This window comes from Erinaceus europaeus, chromosome 11, assembly GCF_950295315.1.
Source record: "Erinaceus europaeus chromosome 11, mEriEur2.1, whole genome shotgun sequence".
NCBI lineage: Eukaryota > Metazoa > Chordata > Mammalia > Eulipotyphla > Erinaceidae > Erinaceus > Erinaceus europaeus.
In genome coordinates, this window is record NC_080172.1 from 69,117,818 (window position 1) to 69,140,528 (window position 22,711).

The 22,711-nt window shown below is 42.1% G+C and overlaps 1 protein-coding gene across 2 annotated transcripts in view; it reads right to left on the reverse strand.

Annotated features, from left to right (window-relative positions):
• LOC103118464 (neurogenic locus notch homolog protein 2) overlaps positions 1–21,968 on the reverse strand; it is a 167,520-nt gene extending 145,552 nt beyond the window's left edge. Inside the window, exon 1 of one of the 2 annotated variants that reach the window (XM_007528683.3) lies at positions 21,331–21,955. In XM_007528683.3, the coding sequence (XP_007528745.2) occupies positions 21,331–21,403 (73 nt within the window). In that variant the 5' untranslated portion in view covers positions 21,404–21,955. Of the gene's footprint in view, positions 1–21,330 lie in introns of both variants that reach the window. The other variant, XM_060201975.1, reaches the window with a different exon arrangement.
• Positions 21,969–22,711: the final 743 nt, after the last annotated feature.

Genomic DNA, 22,711 nt, shown 5'->3' on the forward strand with positions numbered 1-22,711 from the left:
GTTAGAAGGGTAATGGAGGGGAGTCGGGCTGTAGCGCAGCGGGTTAAGCGCAGGTGGCGCAAAGCACAAGGACCGGCATAAGGATCCCGGTTCGAACCCCGGCTCCCCACCTGCAGGGGAGTCGCTTCACAGGCGGTGAAGCAGGTCTGCAGGTGTCTATCTTTCTCTCCTCCTCTCTGTCTTCCCCTCCTCTCTCCATTTCTCTCTGTCCTATCCAACAACGACAACAACAATAATAACTACAACAATAAAACAACAAGGGCAACAAAAGGGAATAAATAAATAAAAGAAATATAAAAAAAGAACTTTAAAAAAAATTTTTAAAAAATAAGAAGGGTAATGGAACTAAGATTTTTTAATATTTATTTATTCCCTTTTTGTTGCCCTTGTTGTTTTATTGTTGTAGTTATTATTGTTGTTATTGATGTCATCATTGTTGGATAGGACAGAGAGAAATGGAAAGAGGAGGAGAAGACAGAGAGGGGGAGAGAAAGACACCTGCCGACCTGCTTCACTGCTTGTGAATTGACTCCCCTGCAGGTGGGGAGCCGGGGCTTCAAACCGGGATCTTTGTGCTGGTCCTCCTGCTTTGCGCCACTTGTGCTTAACCTGCTGCACTACCGCCCGACTCCCGGAACTAAGATTTTAAGAAGTTAAATTGTGGGTTGGGTGGTGGCACACCTGGGTGAGAGCACACATTACAACATACAAGGATCCAGATTCAAGCTCTCAATTACTATCTACAGCAGGGAAGCGTCCTAATAGTGAAGCAGTGGTGCAGGCTTCACTCTTTCTCTCTCCCTATCTCCCCTTACCCTCTCAATTTCTCTCTGTCCTATCAAATAAATAAATAAATAAATAAATTTTTAAAAAGAAATTGTTCAATTGTCTTAGCTAAGAAACAGAGTCCAATGCAGCTGGTTCCAAAAACTCACCAGCTATACTAAAGCAAAAATTCTAATGTAGCAGAGGAAAGTATCCAGAAGCCATTCTGAAAGAATTAAAAATAAACTATCATGGCTGGGGAAACAGCTCAACTGTTAAGGCATCAGTCAGATTTTCACGCACTGCACATACCAGACTGGTGGTCTGGCTTGTCTCTACTCCTTCTCAGGGCCTCATGTAAATCCATCTCTCAATCTCTCTCTCTCTCAAAGTGAAAAAATATTTTTAAAAACTAACAGGCTACTTTAACTGTCCTTTATCTCTTTCATTTCTTCTATAATATCCCTGAACATTCTCTTTCACCATTCAATTGGCAACTAACACTATTCCTTAAGGAGAAAGTCCAGTGTGTCTGAAATGACCCACCTGTTTGAGCATACATATTTACAACTGTACTGAAAAACAGAAGGGAACACTTGGGATTATCTGTTGGTATGAAGCATATTTCCCTCCTCTGCTTATACAGCTGAATTTTGCTATGAATTTTCAGCAGCAAAGGAGATAATAAGCAAAAGTTCACTGACAGGAAACTAAGGTTATCCACATGCATACACTTTCTATAACAGTATGTATAGAAATGCTGCATTATGAAAAAAAAAAGCTGAATAATTAATTCCAAGGTCCCCAAGCCAAGACAAGTTAGTGCTGGGTAGTTTTAGTAATTGGCCATGTCCATTGTTCACAGGCAAAGGCATTCCAATCATTTTACATGGTCTCACACATCCCTTTCAGAAGGATACAATAAGAATACAAGTCCACAGTCAAGTAAAAGCTATCTGTAACTAGAAAGGCTGTATATATATAACTGTGAATAGCCATTTTCAATCTCTCAAAATGTTTTTTATTAAAAACGAAGAAAAACAACTACACATTCATTCCTGGTTTTAATCTACTAAAGAATTCCTTTCAGGATCAAGAAGTATCAGGGAAAACAAATACTAAACAACTTACCCTGAATTATAACAAAAACAATCCATTCTTCCCCCAAATGATCTAGAAGTCCTGCAACTCTTCAAAATGGAATTTTGAAGCTTTATTAATTACTGTATGATGAGATTGATCATTCATAAGTAAAAGGTGTTGTAAAGAGTAAAACAAAATATCATGAAATTCCAAGGTCCGTTTTCTGTGGGATTACAGGATCATCCTCAGAGAGAGGCAGTAAATATGTGGGCTGTGGTGTGAGACTAGAAGGGTTCCACTGCTGATAAAATGGGTGAACTGGATGATAATCTCTTAGCCACCTAGCAAATAAGATTGCTTGTTTTATTTTCTTCCCACTTGGGTTGCAACAGACTTTGGGTGCCTGAACAAAAACTACACTAGCTCTTTCTTTTTGCAATAAAGACAGACAGAAAGAGAGAAAGAGGAGCAAACCCTCCCCCCCCCCATCTCGCAGGTGGAGACTGAGGGCTTGAACCTGGATCCTCACGCCTGGTAACATGTGCTCTGTTGGGTGTGCCACTGCCTGGCCCCCAGTAAACAGAATCTTAACACCCACAGTGAAGATTAACGGAAATGGGTAAAGTACTCCCCCCCAAAAAATATGTATCACATAATAAATGAAGTATATGGAAACTACTGCTCCTTTTGGTAAATTCCATGACAGCAAAGTTTTTTGTCTGTTCTGTTTCATGCAAATACTCCCAGTTCCTACAAAGTGACATTCACTGTCTCATATTAATTATATTCAAATGATGCTGTCTTTGGCATATACCTCCCCTCCTTTACTGTAAGTGACTTCAGCTATTTTTTTCTTTTTTTAAAAAAAAAAAAGAAAAATTTAAATTATTGGAAAATACTTTAAGTGTCTTAAGGGTATTTGAGTTAACATATACACCATTCTGCTTACATTTTCTGTAAACAGTGTACTTACACATAATTATAAATATCTCAGACTAGGAAAGCAGATCTTTCATAGCACTCCCACAACTGAAAAAACAAACTCTGAAATAATTACAGAGGGAGCAGAAGGGAGTGGTAGGTAGAAGACAGTTTACTCAATCTGCAAAATAAAATTTAGAGTTTTTGTTTCAAAACCAAACAAAACAAGAAACCTGACAACCATTTGCTCCAGACTGCCAAAACTCGAGAAGCAAGCTGTCATGGGAAACAAATGTTAAAATATGAAATCTTTTTTTTTTTCTAAGAAAGTAAATCCACCAGTTCCAGTGAATCTAATTCTGAATCACGAATGACACCAGCCCTACTGAATGGTCTCAACTATTACAAAAAAGTCCAAAGGGACAATCAGTGGTTCACAAGACCATTTATTCTGTGACATCAGTGGCATTTCAATGTGGCCCCACCTCTTCCCTCCCCCAAGCTTCCCATTCCTTCAACGTTTCCTTTTCAGACATCAGCAAACAGAAGGTCACACATGGATATAGCATTTGAGTAATGAGGGTAAAGCTTATTTGACCAGAAAACAAGAGGCTGGATTCTGGCCCTAACCTTGACCTAACTCTGGGTCATTTCACTTCTTTGGTCTTTGGGTTCCTCCCTCATCTATAAAGAATGAACTAGATGGTGTAGTTCCCATCCTTAGACTCCAAAAGCTCTAGGGGCTCCTGAGACTGTCATTAAAAAGAGAGGGATACTTTTATTACTTCAAAATATTTAACAAAGATAGCCCATCCCACCTATCTGGGGATGGGGTGGGGATAAGCTTCACAAGCAGTGGAGTAGTCCTACAAATGTCTCTTTCTATCTCTCCCATTGTCTCTCACCCTCTATCAAAAAGGGGGGTGGGGGAATGGTGGAGGTACAGGTACTGTGCCCCAGCAATAACCCTGGTAGCAAAAACAAAAAGAGGAACATTAATAAAAGTCTGGTCCATATTTCAACAAAAATACTACCAACAACAGTAACTACAATTTAATGTACTCTTACTATGGGCCAAACAGTGGACACTTATTAGCTTATTTATTCTTCATAACAACCCTGATAATTATAAGCTACTATTATCTTCATGTTGTAAATACTGAAAGTGAGGAACAGAGTACCTCAGAAACTTGCCAAAGGACACAGGCTAATGCTAATGTGTTTAAAGATATACTTCTAAGTATCCCTGTCATCTCTCCCTATAAGTTGACATCTCCTTTCCAAAGAAAAATCTTCAGAAATACAGACATACCCCCAAACAGAAACCTCAGAAGTTGGGCCATTACTCTTGATAACAGTGCTTCAACAGAACTTATAGCTAGCTCTGACCCATTTGGACTTAAAAACTCCTCCTTTTGGTAATTCCCTTGCTCTCAACTCAAATTGAATTTGCTTGTCCTAGTGATAGAAATCAGCCAAGAGAAGACAAGGGTCCTCAATGCACAATCAATTAATACCCATTCATTTCTTACTTATTCTGAAGATATTAGCCTAGTAGTTGTTCCCTATACAGAACAGTCTTATTAACTAATTTTTATCAGAAGAAAAGCATGCATCTTCTATATGACAAAGTAAGTAAGGTTACAGGGACAGAGTTAGCTCTCAGTTTCACTCTGCCACCAAGCAATTACCCTGAGCATGTTACAGGTCTCAGTTTTCCTATTTACTCATTCCCCATCTGACAGGGCTGCCGACAAGTGTGACTGTATGAATGTGCATAAAGCCCCATGGTTGACTGCAGAGACCCAGGAGGCAGAGTAGGGGCCTGACTACATCCTTCACTAAAGACAGATTCATTCGTAACATTCAAAGCTGCAATTTCCTTAATTGCAATAAAAGTAAATGCTGCCCACCCTAAAAGACAACCATGTGAACTAAGTGAGGAAATAAATGTAAAGCCCCTAGCAGAATCACAGATATTTAGTGAGAATTCAACATGTGTTTTCGTAAAGGCTGAGGTTCAAAAAGTCAAACCACAAGTTTAAGCCCCAGACCTGTCATTTACTATTGCGAGCTAAATAACGGTATACAGCCCAACCAACCCCTCTAAGGCTCAGTTTCCACCAATGTTTTATAAGAAGTAAGGGAGGTAGGGCAGGCAAAATAACCCATTTTAATAATGTGCTGCTTTGCTATGTACATGCTACATACATGACTCAAATACAAGCCCAGCCCCCACAACAGTTGAGGAAAGTTCGGGTGCTGTGGTGTTGGCCTCTCTTCTCTCTCTTCTCTCTCTCTCCTCTATCTGAAAAAGTAGGGAAAAAATTAAAGAAGGCAATTGTATATTAGTCAGACTCTTCTATAAACTCTATATTGCCATGCAAATGTTGGGAATGTTTTATATTATGAAAAGAGGCTGTATATTAATTGTACTATGAAATCTGTCCAAATACCCTGTCTTTAAAATAAAGAAACTGGTGGGAGTCGGGCGGTAGCATAGTGGGTTAAGTGCACGAGGTGCAAAGCACAAGGACTGGCATAAGAATCCTGGTTCCAGCCCCCAGCTCCCCACCTGCAAGGGAGTCGCTTCACAGGCGGTGAAGCAGGTCTGCAGGTGTCTGTCTTTCTCTCCCCCCTCTGTCTTCCCCTCCTCTCTCCATTTCTCTCTGTCCTATCCAACAATGACGACATCAACAATAATAACTACAACAATAAAAACAACAAGAGCAACAAAAAGGAAATAAATAAATAAAATTTTTTTTAAATAAAGAAACTGGGCTGGGGAGACAGCATAATGGTTATGCAAAAAGATTTTTTCTTAATTTTATTTATTTATTCATGAGAAAGAGGAGGAGGAGAGAAAGAACCAGACATCACTCTGGTACATGTGCTGCTGGGGACTGAACTTGGGACCTCATACTTGAGAGTCCAGTGCTTTATCCACTGTGCCACCTCCCGGACCACGCAAAAAGATTTTCATGCCTGAGATTCTGAGGTCCCAGGATCAATCCCCAGCACCACCATAAGCCAAAGCTGAACAGTGCATTGGAGTCTGTCTGTCTCTCTCTCTCTCTCTCTCTCTCTCCCTCTCTTTCCCTCCTTCCTTCCCTCTTTTTCTCTCCCTCTCTGTGACTTTCTCCTTAAATAACAAATGTTTAAAAAATAAAATATTGGGAACTAGGCAATGACTTACCTGGTTGAGTGCACATATTACAAATCACAGGTGTCTCTGTCTTTCTCCCTATCTCCTCCTTCCTACTTGATTCCTCTCTTTCCTTCCCTCTCCACCTCCCCCTTCCCTCTCAATTCCTTTCTGTCTCTACCCAATAAATACAATTTTTAAATTAAAAATACAATATAATAAAATGTAGAAACTGAAGCAGAGAAAACTTCAACCACAAAGGATAAGCTGATATCCCAAAAGCAGCAGGGAGAAAAGGGCAGGGCCAAAATAAATTCAAGCCATGACAAAGCAGAAAACGATTAAGTCTTGCAAGAGAAAAATGAGTCTAAATACCCAGCAACCTGAGTTTGTGATCAGCAAATTCACCTGCTGATTAAGTTGCTCAGTGCATGGTCTTGGTCTTAAGAATTTTCAAGTCCCCTTCTAAGCACAGTTTTAGACTTGCAAGTGACAAAGAATTCCTAACAAGCTCCTATTTCAATCCATAGAAAAGGGACACAAAATCAATGACCAGTAAATACAACTGAACTCTCCCTTGACCTAGCATTGTTTGAGCCACGTCTTTAATAGGAATGAAAAAAAAAAAAATCAAAATCTCTCCAAGAGGTTTCCTTCTTTGGTTGGTCAGAAATGTCTTCATTCTCCAGGTCTCTTCATGCTAAATATGGTAACAGCTGGCAAACAACCAGCTCAGTGAATTCCAGTGATACTTAAGGAAGCATTCATATTGCCTGAAATTACTCTGAATCAAACACTTCAAGACTTGCAGGCTTTCCTCATAGAAAAATTCAACTGGAACTCTTAATGTCAAAAGCAGTAGGGTGCCTTCAGAACATGCAAGGTTTGGAGAAAAAGCAATTTACTATTGGTTATTGCAACATTCTTTAGCAACAACATTGATCTCCTACCCACTGTGCACACAACAGGCGCTGGGGCAGTGGGAGGCTGGAAGAAAAAAGAGAAGCAAGCGGGGTGGGGGTGGGGGACAAAACAACAGGTTGATTCAGGCAGTGCTGGCCCACAGCTCATCAATTTAGGGAGAGGAATGGGGAGGGACTCTTAGTCATCCTGTAGTCTGACCAAACAAACTGGTTAGACCACTAAAAAGGTTCCTCCATTTGGTCCAAATGTCAGGTTTGGTAGTGCATTCATTCTGCCTCTCAGGGATATGCCCCACTAGTTCAGAAAGCTTGTATATCCCAGAAAACATGACAAAATCACATATTTAGCTTCAGAATGCACTACTTTCCCCCAGTAGCTTTTTTTTATTATTTCCTTTTGTTGTTCTTGATTTTGTTGTTGTTGTTGTTGTTGTTATTGATGTCGTCGTTGGAAAGGACAGAGAGAAATGGAGAGAGGAGGGGAAGACAGGGGCGGGGAAAGACAGACACCTGCAGACCTGCTTCACCGCTTGTGTAGCGACTCCCCTGCAGGTGGGGAGCTGGGGGCTTGAAACGGGATCCTTACGCTGGTCCTTGCGCTTTGCGCCACTGTGTTTAACCTGCTGCGCTACCGCCCAACTCACTCCAGTAGCTTTTTATGACGTTTTAAAGTAAATTTGGGGCTAGAGGTATGTTCACCAGGCACCTGTTCTGCCATACTTGTGGCCTGGTGGGTGTGTGTGTGTGTGTGTGTGTGTGTGTGTGTGTGTGTGTGTGTGTGTGTGTGTAGGAGAAAATATGAGTTTATGTGTCGTGTGTGTGTGTGTGTGTGTGTGTGTGTGTGTGTGTTTGTATGTGTATGTAGGGGAGGGAGAGAGAGTGTGTGTGTGTAGGAGAGAGAGAGAATGTGTGTGTATGTGTCCCTATCTGAATGAAGTGGTCAGGGGACAGTGAAACTATACATGTGTGAGATCCTAGTAATCAAAATGAACAAATAAATAAAATAACAGCATTCCTGGGCACATATTGCTTATGGTATATTCATGTGAAAATCCAAGTAACCAAAGGAAAAAAAAAGAATTAACAATATAGAAAATTGAATTCAAAAAAAGAAAAAAAGAAAATTGGTCAATGTTATCTTTGGGAGGACACAGAATTTTGGTAGTGGATGCAGTGTAGAACTATACCTGTAATCTTAAAATCCGTAACACACTATTAATCACAAATAAAAGATGAAAAAAAAAAGAAAACTATCCATGTTCATTAGAAACCAAAGGATAGAAGAAAAAAAGAGGGAGTTGGGCAGTAGCATAGCAGGTTAAGCACATGTGGTGCAAAGCACATAAGGATCCCAGAGTTCAAGCCCCCATCTCCCCACCTGTATGGGTGTCGCTTCACTGAGGTGAAGCAGGTCTGCAAGTGTCTATCTTTCTCTCCCCCTCTCTGTCTTCCCCTTCTCTCTCCATTTCTCTCTGTCCTACCCAACAACAATGACATCAATAATAACTACAACAATTAAAAAAACAAGGGCAACAAAAGGGAAAATAAACTTTTTGATTTATAAAAAAAGAAGAAAGCAAAGAATAAAAAATTAAGCTACCAACTGAACAATTTTTATATCAATACTGGTAACAGTTTGATATTATATGGTTTCTCAACACATGAAAGAGACAAAAGACTGATACTCTTGATATTTACATGATTTTTTTTTCAAATAATGAAAATTAATGGGTAAAAGACACAATTTAATAAAAATAAAGAAGGGAATGTAAGAGTGCCCTTTCACCATAGGGGGAAAAAAATCTTCAATATCATTAAAGTCAGGGAAACATTAAGATGGACAGCATTTCCCACGTATCAAATTAAATTTAAAATTTAGGTAAAAGTTAGTGTTGACAATGGTTACAGAACACTGACAACACTGACAATCTTAGACTTGGCATGTAACTTCATCAAACTAGTATGGGAAGCAGTTGGCAGTGTGTATTCAAAGTCACAGAAAGAGCCATACAAACTGACAACAGTGTAATAAATTTATTAGAGTGTGATCTAGCCACTAGTACTTAATTCATGAAAAAATTCTTAAAGTCACCAAAGAAGACAGAAAAATAAAATTGTATATACTTTATGAATCAACAGCTTTTCAAAATCCTTAGGTGGGGGGGGGGGAAGAAAGCCAAAAGTACACCAATTAGCAGGAATATAGTTGTGGCTACATTACTTAGACATTTCTAGATCTCTCCAACATCCTTAACTACTTTTATGTGTAATAGCTTTTTCTTTTTTTTTTAATATTTATTTATTCCTTTTTGTTGCTCTTGTTGTTTTATTGTTGTAATTATTGTTGTTGTTGGATAGGACAGAGAGAAATAGAGAGAGGAGGGGAAGACAGGGGGAGAAATAGATAGATACCTGCAGACCTGCTTCATCACCTATGAAGCGACTCCCCTGCAGGTGGGGAGCTGGGGGCTCGAACCCGGGCCTTACACCAGTCCTTGAGATTTGTGCTACGTGCACTTAACCCGATGGGCTACCGTGTAATGACTTTTTCAAATAACCACCCAAAAAGCTTGTAAAGTGCCAAAGAAAATAAAGTATCAATTATTAATTATACATAAACATAAATAACATCTCTGCTGCTGTGTAAACCTGCCTTAAAATACTATAGTGTATATGTTTCAGTTATAACCAATTTCCTTAAATCACTTAAAAGTCTGTCATGAGAACTATGACTTCAAATCGTAACATGATACCAAAAGCTCACTTGATTCACATGACATAGTTTTGTTTTGTTTTTTCTCTAAAAGCCCTTATTAAGATTAGAAAGTATGTGGTCCATGAGGTGACGCAGTGGATAAAGCATTGAATTCTCAACCTTGAGGTCCTGAGTTCAATCCCCGGCAGCACATGTACCAGAGTGATGTCTGATTCTTTCTCTCCTCCTATTCTCTCTCATGAATAAATAAACAATTTTAAAAAATTTTTAAAAAGATTAGAAAGTATTTTAAAATGCTAATGTAAATAGCCTTAATATATACTTTTAAAAGTTCTAGCAGTGGGGCTGGATGGTAGCATACTTGGTAGAACAGACAAAACCCAGGTTAACATGAACAAGTCCCCATTCCACACCTACAAAGATGGGGAGCTGGGGGAGGGAGTATACTTCTCTAATAGTAGAGAAATACTGCAGGTGTCTCTCCTTCCATCTCCCCCTCCCCCACCTCTCTCTGCCTTTCATCCTCTAGCAAAGAAAAGGGAAAGAAAAAAAATGGCCAATGAGAGTAGTGGAGTCATCATACAGTCATCATATTGAACCCCAACAATGGTAACTTGGGGGATGGGAGAATCTAAAAACTAAAGCAATGATTCTAGCAAATAAGAGCATAGTAAAAGGCAGTTATTAAGTCATACACTTTCTTGAACTTCAGTGAGTCTTGACACTTGGAACAAACAAAACAGAAGCATGTGAAAGCACAGAATTAGATATTTCTCTTCAGTTTACCACAGCCACCACCCAGAGAATTTACATATTAGCACTATCTAATTGTGTGACCATTCATGCTTAGAAACTTAACAGAATTCATTAATGAGTATATGCCATTCAAGTTTTCTTACTTAAATGTGTAGTAAGTACACCAACATATCAACCTCTCCCTACCATGTAACTGTACTAGTTAAAATAGGTTATGTACTCTTTGCATCTGAAGTCTTCCCAATTATCTCACACAACAATAGAGAACCAAAAGAAAGATAAAGAAATCAACAGCAACGATTTAAAAAGGCACCTGCCTCTGAACAAAGTAGACTACGTCATTTCTTATACAACACTGTACTCAACAAGTAAGACCATATTGTGAAGGGATGCTTCTTGTTAAAGAAAAAGGAAAAAAGAAAGAAAGAAAGGTAAGTAGGTAGGTAGGAAGGGAAGAATGAAGGAAGGAAGGTAGAAAGGAAGGAAGAAAAGAGAAAGAGAGGAAGGAAGGAAGGAGGGAGGGAGGGAGGGAGGGAGGGAGGGAGGGAAGGAAGGAAGGAAGGAAGGAAGGAAGGAAGGAAGGAAGGAAGGAAGGAAAAGAAAGAAGAGAAAGGGACAGAGAAAGAAAAAAGATATTAAGGAGTCATTATCTGATCCCAATCGAAACATAATCATCATGTCTTGCTTACCTCATGAAATACACACATGCTTTCTTCTAATGAATAAACATATCCATGAGGGTGGGAGAGCTTGCTCTTAACCCACAAACAGGTTCTGCAACACCCACAGCTCCAACCTGTTCTTGTGAGGCAGTAAGTCCTGCTTGGCATAGTGTCTGGCTAAAGAATTCAAAGAAACCAGTCACTGCCTGGCTGCCACCCTCCTGCAGAAGGAACTGACTCAAAGACCAGAACTATTCTAGGCAGGCTTCTGAGGAAAGGGAATTATAGTCTGGTGGGAAGAGAGACCAAGATACCAGAGGCTACAGCCCAAGAGTGACAAGGGACAGGAAAATGACTGTCTTTCCCTGCCTCCACCCCCAACCCCCTACCACGCAGCTTGCCCAGTCATACATTGTAATGCCCCAACACTGAGGAGCTGGTCAAACAGGGTTTTGCCAAGACAAGCATAAGAGGGTGAGGGAGATGTTCCTGTGATTAATCTCTGCCACAGAGACAGCAACTCTAGGTATGTCCATGGGTCACCTCAATCACTGGCTGGCTGTGAGCAGCTCCTTCAGCTACAACCACTGAGAACTAGGTCTTCCAGAGAAGGTCCTTCCAAATTAACTCATCCCAATCAGCTTTGGCATCCATAACTGAAAACTCGGCCCTCTCTCTTACCACAAACCCACTAACAGACATAATAGGCACCATAAGACGTGCCAGATTTATATTTACACCCACTGGACAAAGGGGTCTTTGTCTTCCCCTAACACCGCCCCCACTCAGGCCCAAAGTCAAGTTTTAATACTTTTAGATTACAGCAGAGAAAAAGAACAGAAGAAAAGCCTAGCAAAGTTAAGCTGCAGGGTGGAGGGAATGAGGGGGGTGAAGAGGGGGGCACTGTTCCCAGACCATTCAGTTCTGAGTCACCTTGACTGTATGAAACTGCTTTCAGAGAGTACAGATAAGTGACTAAATGACTGCATTTCACAGTCCTGTTTGTGTGCTCATCTGTCTTCCCTACAAGATGATGTCAGCTCCTGGGGGCCAGGCCCCTATCTTCTACTTGATTAATGATTCCCACACATCTCCAACAGTAGAATAAGTGCCCTGTGCTTCCTACCACATGATAGTTAGGGAAATACACAAACTAGGGACAGCAATGCACCACAACCCCCACCCTCCAACATGCCACTAGGACAGCATCCTGCAAGGATGATAAATTTCAGAGCCAATAGCTAGGGTCCTACATGAATATAGACAGAAACCTTCTTTTTTTTTTTCAGTTCTTTATTGGGGGATTAATGGTTTACAGTTGGCAGTAAAATACAATAGTTTGTACATGTGTAATATTTCTCAGTTTTCCAATTCAGAGGTCCTCCTCTGCCATCATATTCCAGGACCTAAACCCCCCAACCCAGTGTCTTTTACTTTGGTGAAGTACACCAACCCCAGTCCAAGTTCTGCTTAGTGTTTTCCCTTCTGATCTCGTTTTTGAACTTCTGTCTCTGAGTGAGATCATCCCATATTCATCCTTTTGATAAACGTACATTTTATGTATATAAACAAAATTAATAGTTGATCCACTTTTATCATTCCAAGGTAGTTTTTACAATTCTATACACATACACACCTTTTTTTATACCACACACACTTTTTAAAAAATATACTAGAAATTGAGAGGGGACAGAAAGATAGAGAGAAATCAAGATAACTGCAGCCCTGCTTCACTGCTTGTGACCCTAACCCTCCACCTCACCCCCACACACACACAGTGGGAGCCAGGGGCTTGAACCAGGGTCCTTGTGCATGGTAAAAGTGTGTGCTCAACTAATGCACCATTACCTGGCTCCCACACATATATTCTTTATCTTACTCTTCATAATGTCTTCTCTGCCGCACAACTAGTAGTTCCTTCAAGAAAGAAAGAAGAGAAAAGATCTTCTGCAAACCTTCAAACACTACTCAGGAGCACTGCTGTCTCTCCCAGGCAGAGGCCATGAGCATATCCTCTCAGAGCCTTTCTTCTTGTTGAGGGCAGCAATCACAAGTGTCTTGCATACGTGTACTTCAATGTCCCTTAATACAGACTGCCCCATCTGCTCAGAAGTTTCTTCACTTCTCAATTCTTCCTTAGTCAGTGCCTGCCACAGCCCAGACATCCCAAAAGCAAGACATCCTGAAATGAATAACTTTAATATCTTTTGACACATGTGAGGGAAATCCGTGATACCAGACGTGTTTGTAGGCTAACAAAGCTGCATCATTTATTTACAAGGACAGAAGAGAGAATTCCTTTTTTTTTTAAATATTTATTCCCTTTTGTTGCCCTTTTTTTAAATATTTATTTTATTTATTTATTCCCTTTTGTTGCCCTTGTTGTTTTATTGTTGTAGTTATTATTGTTGTTGTCATTGTTGGATAGGACAGAGAGAAATGGAGAGAGAAGGGGAAGACAGAGAGGAGGAGAGAAAGATAGACACCTGCAGACCTGCTTCACCGCCTGTGAAGCGACTCCCCTGCAAGTGGGGAGCCGGGGTTCGAACCGGGATCCTTATGCCGGTCCTTGTGCTTTGCGCCACCTGCGCAAGAGAGAATTCCTTAATGGACACCAAAAAGACTCTGAGCTCCACAATTCACTGTGTTCTGGCATTTCAACTAACATTCTAATGGAGGAATAAGAAATCTTTTACCCAAGTCCTATGGGGGGGGGGGATAGGAGAAGGAGAAAGAGGAGGTGGAGGAGGAGGAAGAAGGAAGAAGAGACTAGATGCAGACCTAAGACTTTAGATAGCTTACAGACAATTTTCAAAAGATAATTTTAAAAGATAAAAGTCGTAAGGGGCAGAGGGAAGAGCAGGGATACCAGAACATCTTCATTCTCCCTAGTGACTTAGGTGTTCAGCATACAGCAGGTACTTTCAAGGAGTAGAAAGTGACCACAGGGATCAGTCAAAGCAACCCACCTGCAGCCCCAACAAAGAACAAACCAAACCTGACTCTAGATTCACGCCGCAATAGTTCCAAAACCTCCCCAGCCAGTGCCCCAAACCCACTGAATCAGAATCTCCAGGAGAAGACCCCTGGGGTTCTCATCATCAGAGAGGTTAGAGAAGCAATGCTCCACAAACACTTCCCTCCCACCAGTGCCTATCCAGGTAGGGGTAAGATGCTTAAACCAAGCAATCATCCCAAACGGATCCTATAAGTGTCTCTTCATTGTTTTCTTGGAGAAGGGGAAGGCGGCAGACACTCTCTTTATTTACTCTTTTTTTAACTATAGAGTAAGAAAGAGGGTGGGGAAGAGAGATGCCTGCAGCACTACTCCACCACTCGTGAAGCTTCCCCCAGTGTATGTGGGGAACAGAGTCTTGCACCCAGGTCCTCAAGAGTGACTACATGTACTCTCACTTTACCAGTACACCATCACCCAGCCCTAGTAGTGTGACTCTTGATCACTACTGTATGGGGATCCAAATCCACATGAGGTGAATAGAAGGACTAGATGAAATTTAAGAGCCTTGCCAATAGCTCCCACACCTATGGTCATCTAATTTTGACAAAGGGGCACAAACTATTAAATGGAGAGAGTCTCTTCCACAAATAGTGCTGGACTGAAATATGCAGAAGAATGAAACTGAACCACATTTCAACACACACAAAAGTAAAATCCAAATGGATGAAGAATTTGGATGTTAGACCAGAAACTATTAAATATTTAGAGGAAAATATTAACAGAATTCTTTTCCATCTAAGTTTCATAGGCATCTTCAATGATATAAATCCAATTGCAAGGAAGACAAAATTAAAAAAAAAAAAAGCTCCATAGGACTACATCAAATTGAAAAGTTTCTGTACAGTAAAAGAAACCACCACCCAAAAAGACTCCCTACAGGATAGAAGATCTTTACATACCATACATCAGACAAAAGACTAATAACCAAATATACAAAGAGATCACCAAACTCAGCAACAATAACAAAAAATGATCCCATCAAAAAATGGGGAGAGGATATGAATAAAATAGTCACCAAAGAAGAGATACAAAAGGCCAACAGACATGAAAAATGTTCCAAGTCACTGATGGTCAGAAAAATGCAAATAAAGTCAACAATGAGATTCTACTTCACCCCTGCGAGAATATCATACATCAGAAAGGATAATAACAACAAATAATGGAGAGGTTGTGGGGGCAAAAGAACCTACCTGCATTGCTGGTGGAAATGTAAATTGATCCAACCCCTATGAAAAGTAATCTTGAGAACTCTCAGAAGGTTAGAGATAGACCTACCCTATGACCCAGCAATCCCTCTCCTTGGGCTATATCTTAAGGAATCAAACACACCCATCCAAAAAGATATGTTTTTACCTTTGTTCACAGCAGCACAATTTGTAATAGCCAAAACTTGGAAGCAGCCTAGGTGCCCAACAACAAATGAGTGGCTGTAAAGTTGTGGTATATATACACAATGGAATACTACTTAGTTATCAAGAAAAATGAATTCACCTTTTTCAATTCATCTTGGATGGAGCTTGAAGGAATCATGTTAAGTGAGATAAGCCAGAAAGAAAGGATAAATTTGGAATGATCTCACTCTTAGACAGAAATTGAGAAATAAGAACAGAAAGGAGAAACACAAAGTAGAACTTGGCCTGGGTTTGGTGTACTGCACCTAAGTAAAAACAAAGGGGGGAGGGAGGCTTTCAGGCTCACTGTATGGGAGTTAGAGGAGGGAACAATCCTTGCCTGGGTGGCGGGAGCAGAGTGAAACTGTGCTCTTATTAACCTACAGTCTTATAAATCACTATTAGTTCAATATGCCACAGGGAAAAATACAGTGAATATTTCAAGTTCTATAACTGCCTATAATCTGAGTATATATTTTCTTAGTCTAAGCATTTATTGTATTAAATTTGTAAACTGACTGAATTCAGCCCTTGGGACTAAACTTTAAGCAGTTCAAAAAAAGGAAGGGGGTTATATTATTTTTAAAAATCCCTGCCAACACCTTAAGTCAACACAGAGAAAGATTTCAGCTACCCATTAATTATACAAAGTGATAGCATGAAAGTCTCTAGGTGGGGACAGCTTTCAACTGATCTATTCTCTTCAAAGGAGAAAGGAACACAAAGACACACCCTGACTCACCATCAGTCTCTTCTCCAGGTCACAAAGGTTGCAAGACAGTGCAAGAACCACAGGTACCATGACCAAAACCTGCTCCTTAGCCTGCTCTGTACAACGGACACATGCCAGGCAAGTTCTGTCCACTGGAAAAGGAACATGTCATACAGCCCCTCAATGGGGTCAATCATGTTGTGGAGAAAGCTCACAAAATACTGGGTTAGGAGAAAAGCCATGACACATGTTTGCATAGAAAAATGAATCATGACTTTTCTAACAAGTCAATAGATGGGTCTCTCAAAAGTGTAATTGTCAATGCTCACCTTTAGAGTTTGTCAGTAGTAATGGTTTTCAGAGCATTCGCTCAATGGGGGAGAAAGAGTAAATACACTTTCTTAAATGTGCATATCCTCTCAGGCTAGTTACAAGACTGCTATGTCTGGTTCAAGATAATAATAACAAGAAGAAGAATGTCTACACTAACTTATTTCACTTTAATTGTAAGATCATTATTTCAATAGTCCCCAAATATTAACAAATAGCAATCAAGTGCAGCAATGCTGAACAAAATAACAGAAACTGCTGGCCTAGTAACATTGTAAGTAATACAGGAAGCCATAGAAGCAACTCAAATGAGAGGCAGGGGGTGGATGCCACCGCCTTTGAGGTTAAATTCCAAAGTCAAAGTGACCTTTATGAAATGCAGAAGTGATCAGAAAGGGGGTGGGGGTCACACTAACAGAAATTCAAAACAGTAAATTTAAATAAAATATTTGGGGAAGGGGAAAAATTGGTTTTTCCCCAAATGTAAGGTAAGCAATGAACCTTACAAATACTATTTTTACTAAATTTGTCCTGGGCAACAAAGTAGTCTAGGATTTTAAAAGAGGGGGGAGGGGGCCAGGAACAGCAGGTTAAGCGCATATGGTGCAAAGTGCAAGGACCTGCGTAAGGATCCCAGTTCCACCCCCCCACCCCTCACCCCACTCCACCCTCCATGAAGCAGGTCTTTCTCTCCCCCTCTCTGTCTTCCCTTCTCTCCATTTCTCTCTGTCCTATCCAACAATGACATCAATAACAATAATAACCACAACAACGATAAAAAAGGGCAACAAAAGGGAAAAAACAGCCTCCAGAAGCAGTGGATTCGTGGTGCAGGCTTCGAGCCCCAGCAATAACCCGGAAGGCGAAAAAAAGGGGGGTAGGGGAATGACTAACATCCCAGGAGAGATGCACTGGCTAGAGAGGGTACTGAACTTAAGAACAAGAGGTCCTGAGTTCAACCCCCCAGCACTAAATTTGTTAGAGTGATCTGGTAGAAGGGAGAGATGGAAAGAGAGTTTGGCACATGAGCAGGGATGGGAGCACTAATGAGTAAACATTAATGAAAATACAATTTTCCTAAAACAAAAATACACATTAAACAACAAGCATTTGATTTGAAGATGTTTTAAATGCCTTTGTGCACATGAGCTCATTTCTGCAAGAGGTGGAAATGGCATAATATAAAGAGTAGACACAAAATCGAGGTAGACCCCTATGTCAGTTGTACAGTTAGTTTAGTGACTGTGGCAAAGTAATGATCATATAGTAGTAGACCAAAACTATGCCCCTCTGATGAGATGACAAGACTAATTCATAGTGGACCTGGAGGAGTATTCTTGGCTTATAGCTCCTAGTTCAGTGGTCTCTCCATAACAGTATAAATAAATATGGTCGACCAAGGAAGAGAAAGAAATGGAACAGAAGAAAATTTTTTGGCTTCAAGTCATTTGTAGCAAAAGCGAAGAAAGAAAAAGGAGATGGAAGAGGTGGACGGAAGGTAAATGAATGATTCAGGAAAGACTTCAAGTGCACATTGTAAAGCAGAATTGTTAACTACTAGTGAGTTCCACCTAGGTTACTGCATTAGACACATTCATAGACTTTGAAAAGTATATTTATAGACTCTCATACCTACTATATCAAAAGCCTTGGGCTCAAGAATCTTGAACTCAGTGCTGGAGTTTAAGAATCACTCCATCTGATTATGCTACAGTCAAGAATGGAGCTTTGTTCTACCACAGTGGGCAGAGTAACAGGAAGACCACTAGAAATGTCACTGGAGAGTGGGAACTAGATCGATGCAAATTTTGTGGGCAAAATATAATTTCTGCGGTGTTACATTTTTATAATGTATCGTGAGGCTGCTCTGAAGCATCCAAGCATATCCCACTGAATTTTACCATTTTCTAAAGGTGCCAAAGTCAGCAACTCTAAGTCCATTTCTGGACCTGTTGCTCCTTCTCCCCATCAGAATTCTGCAAAAGAGACAACAAAGTGGGAATGCTGCAGAGAAATACCAAGGAGAGGTGGAGAAAAACAAACAGAGTCTAGAAATAATTCTCCCTTCCCCCAGGTAGAAAAAAGCAGTCTAGAAAGAACAAGACAGAGAAGTGGAAAATAGTTCTATGATAAATTTCATCTCAACCTAAAAGGGAAAAAAAAATTTGCTCTTTGTGACTTCTTTTAAAACAAAGTAAGAATTCAGCTGAGCATATCTAGTAGGCAGCCAAGCCAGGGAGTCATTTCCCATTGCAAAGCAAAAGAAAACAAGAAGTAAGGGTGGTCCTGGATAGCTGTTTAGACAATCAGACAGAGGGTTGACAGCTCCAGACTCAGTAATGTTTAAATTAACAATTGGCTACAAGCCAAATACAGGAACACTGAAATGTTTAAAAGAGTATGTTATAATCAGTACCTTTGCAAAACACAATGACAATAGTAAGTAGAGTCAATAAATCTTTACTGGTAAAACTCTGAAAGACTTAAGGTAGGTACCAAGGAACAAGAGTTTTAATTTTAATCTCTTCTATTACGGTACCCTATGAAGAACATCCACTTTTTAAAAGTCAAAATATCTATATCTGGTCCTCCGGGTTAATTAACACTCAATTAATCAGTCTAAATCTAGTTAATAACGGCAATACCTAGTCAGTTCAGAAGTGTAAAAAAAGATACCTTTCTCATTCTCTAAAGTCCTAGAATGAAAGAAGTCCTGCTGGCCATAGTAGTTCTATTTATGATATCAGCTTTATCATTAGCACCATTTTTCAAATCACTGTGCAATCATTTAGTATTCTTTCCAGCTCTCTAAAGTGGGCTATCTCTTCAGTTCTATTTCAGAAGTGAGGAGACAGAGCACAGAGAATAAGTTATAAAAACAGGTGAATGGTGGAGCAACGATTGCAACCTTCAGATTAACCTAATGTTTATATTGCTTTTGAGACTAAATCTATAGCTTTCAAAGAAAACAAAGGGGGGGATCACTGTCCATGTTTTGCTAAAAGCTTCCAAAACAAGTTTGAGCTTATCATCACAGTCTCCTTCCTGGTCCACTTTTAAAATTCTTAGTGTAAGGATCCCGGTTAGAGTCCCTGGCTCCCCACCTGCAGGGGAGTCTCTTCACAGGCGGTGAAGCAGGTCTGCAGGTGTCTTTCTTTCTCTCCTCCCTCTCTCTCTTCCCCTCCTCTCTCCATGTTTCTCTGTCCTATCCAACAATGACATCGATGACAACAATAATAACTACAATAAAAAAACAAGGTCAACAAAAGGAAATAAATAAATACATAAATAAATAGGTACATATATATATATATATATATATATATATGAAATTCTTAGGGACTGAGCCGTGTTATGGAATTTGAACCTTATAAGAATCTTCTAAGTTCAGCATGGTGAATAAAAATTACAAAAAAAACTGTTCTCTTTTGAACATGGGTGATTGGCATGTTGACAGCTGTAAATTAACAAAGAGCATAATTTTCTGAAGCCCATAATCTTAGACCTTTTCCAACAAGACAGTACTCCTCTACTAGTAGTTTGTGTTTTCTCTCATACAGATAAGAATCTCCCTTCAGGTTAGACTAGGAAAAGAAGGGACTCTTTTCAGTTTGACATATGCACAAGCCACCATCCCACTGGAAGCAGAATTCAGAAATAAAACGAGGCTCTACTCTGAACACCTTTAGACTACCATGGGTTTAATAGTTTACTATACACTCTCTTAATCATTCTATCGGCTGGGCAATTTTCTCTCATATTCTCATTCTCATTCATATTCTCTCTCTTCTCCCTATTCTCTTCTGTCTCTGTCTCTGTCTCTCTCTCTCTCTCTCTCTCTCAAGCTGGATTTGAACCCAGCAGCACACAGCAGGCCTCCAAGGCCCAAACTCTTTCCCCTAACAGTGTCAAGAAATTTGGAATTTGTGTGGGGGGGGGTGAGATGGGTGATGGGTAAGGCTTAATTAGATTTCCTTTCTTTGGCCCAACCAAGTTCAGAAGGACTGCTGCAAATATCCAACCATAGGGAGGCTTTCTAAGCAAGCACTTTGAATTAACGTATCCACTTTTCCTCACCCCGCCCCTGCCCCACCCCCAGCCTCGCCTAAAGAGCCTCCGAGGCCGCTGCCAGGTTAGCGCCGGCGACCGTCACACCGCATTCCAGGGTCTGGACCGCGAGCGGGAGACAGCGCCCGACCCCGAGCTCTGAGCTCCGCGCCTCGGAAAGAATAACAGCAGTTCCGATTTTTTTTTTTTTTCCAATCATGTGGCTCAACATGCAGCCACACCAGTTTTCCGACTGCTTTCGGTCTGCCCCCACCTTTCCAAGACTTTCAAAGCCCAAAGAACCGCAGTCGTAGGCACCAGCGACAGTGAGTGTCACAATTCGGGAGCCCTGCAAACCCAAGAACCCATCCAAAACTGAGCCACCCGCCTGGCCCCTGTGCCTCCCCGGGGCAGAGCGAGATCTGGCTGCAGAGGTGCGAGTCGAGGAGCCTGGGGGGCCCCGACCCAGGTCGCTCCCTGCTGGAATGTGGCATTCCTTCGCTACGGTCCACACCGCAGCCCTCCCGCGTCCCCCGGTAAAAGCAGAGCCCAAAGCGCCAAGCCGAACTCGGGGTGCTGCAGGAAAAGGCTCCCGGCCACTCGCTGCCTGGCTGCCCGCGCCCGAGAGCGGAGAGCGCGCGGGAGGGGGCGCGCCCCGCGAGGGGGCTCCTGATGCGCTGCAGGCTCCTGATGCGCGCAGGGAAAGTAGTGGCCTCCTCGGGGCGCCACCGCCGAGCCCGAACTCCTCTCCCAGAAATGGACGGAAGAGGGGGGAATGGTCGCCCCAAGTGGCCGGTCGGGCCGAGGCGGGGAGGGGGCGGCGCGCCGGGACCACCCCCCTCCCCCGGCTCGGGACTCACCGCGCGCGCAGCCCGCGCCGCACAGCCAGAGTGCCAGCAGCGCCCGCAGCAGCGAGGGGCACAGGGCGGGCATCGTCACGGTCGCCTCCTCCGCCGCCGCAGCTGCCCGCGCAAATCCACATGGGGAGGGGGTCCCCACTGAGGAGCCCCCGCTGCCTTCTCTCCTTCTGCTTCTGCGGCTCTCGGCCTGGCGCGGTGTGCCCCCCAAGTTCAGGCTCGTATGCCTCAGCTCCCCGCACCCCCGATCTGCCGCTCCTGGGCCGCCGCCGCCGCCTCGGTTGCCGCCCAAAGTTTGGCTGAAACTTTCTGGGGTGTGCAGCAAAGCAGCCTCGTGTGTCCTTCCGCCTCAGCCGCCTCCTCCCACTGCTCGCCCCGCCCCCTGTCGGCGCGGCCTGGCCCCGCGGCCGCCGCCGGCACCCAGGGGGTTCCCGCAGGAAGAAGCGCCGGCCGAGGCTGCTCGCGGAGGGATCTGCACACCCCTTCTCCCAAACCCGGTGGGATCCTGAGGCTCCTTAACTCCCTGCGTGCTGGAACGCTGAGCCCCGCAGACCCTCTGCGGAAGGGGTTGGGTGTAAGGACTCTCAACTGGGAAAACGTGGGCTGCTGAGAGGGTGGACTTGCAGGACAGCCACCCCTTCAGTGAGCTTGGGTCGCCCCCACACATCCACTAACTTTTGATGTCTGAAGGAATGCGGCAGAGAAGGACCAGCATTGTCAGCGAAGGAAATAGGGCGGCTCAGGCGCCAAACTTCATTTAAAATGAAGAAAGCCAGTCAGTGGGTCGTGCCGCGCCATTTATTCATTCATTCGTGCCTTCAGCAAATATTAAGAGCCTAGCTCTGCAGAGCAGTGAGCTCGGCACAATGGATTGATAAGAAGGTGATGCACGAAGTCCTGTGCAGCGCCCAGACTTTGCACAGCGGGAAGGAAAGTTCAGGGAAGGTTTTCTTAGAGGGGTTGTGACCAGGAAAGGATGAGAAAAGTATGTCTGAAAGAAGGAGAGCAGCTGAAGATTTCATTTTAGCAGTGTTTGTAGTAGCTCCAAATTGGAAAGAGCCTAAAGTCCATGCACAGAGGAATGCATGGATAAAGTATGGAATGTTTTGTAAAGTGAAAGACAACACAGCCAATTGCAAGATTGTTTGTCTCGGAGGGGACTCAGAAGACAAAGCGCAGGACTTTGCTTGTGTGAGGCCCAGGGTTCTGTTCCATGAACGAATGTGCAGGAGCGGTGCTCTGGTCTCTTCTCTCTCCCTCGCATAAAATAAATGCTATATCAAAGATGATTGCAAATAGGGATAATTCTGAAAAACACAGTCATGGTTGAAAACCAATTGCAGGAGGAAATATGAAATGTACCATCTATGTACATTAAGTGTTT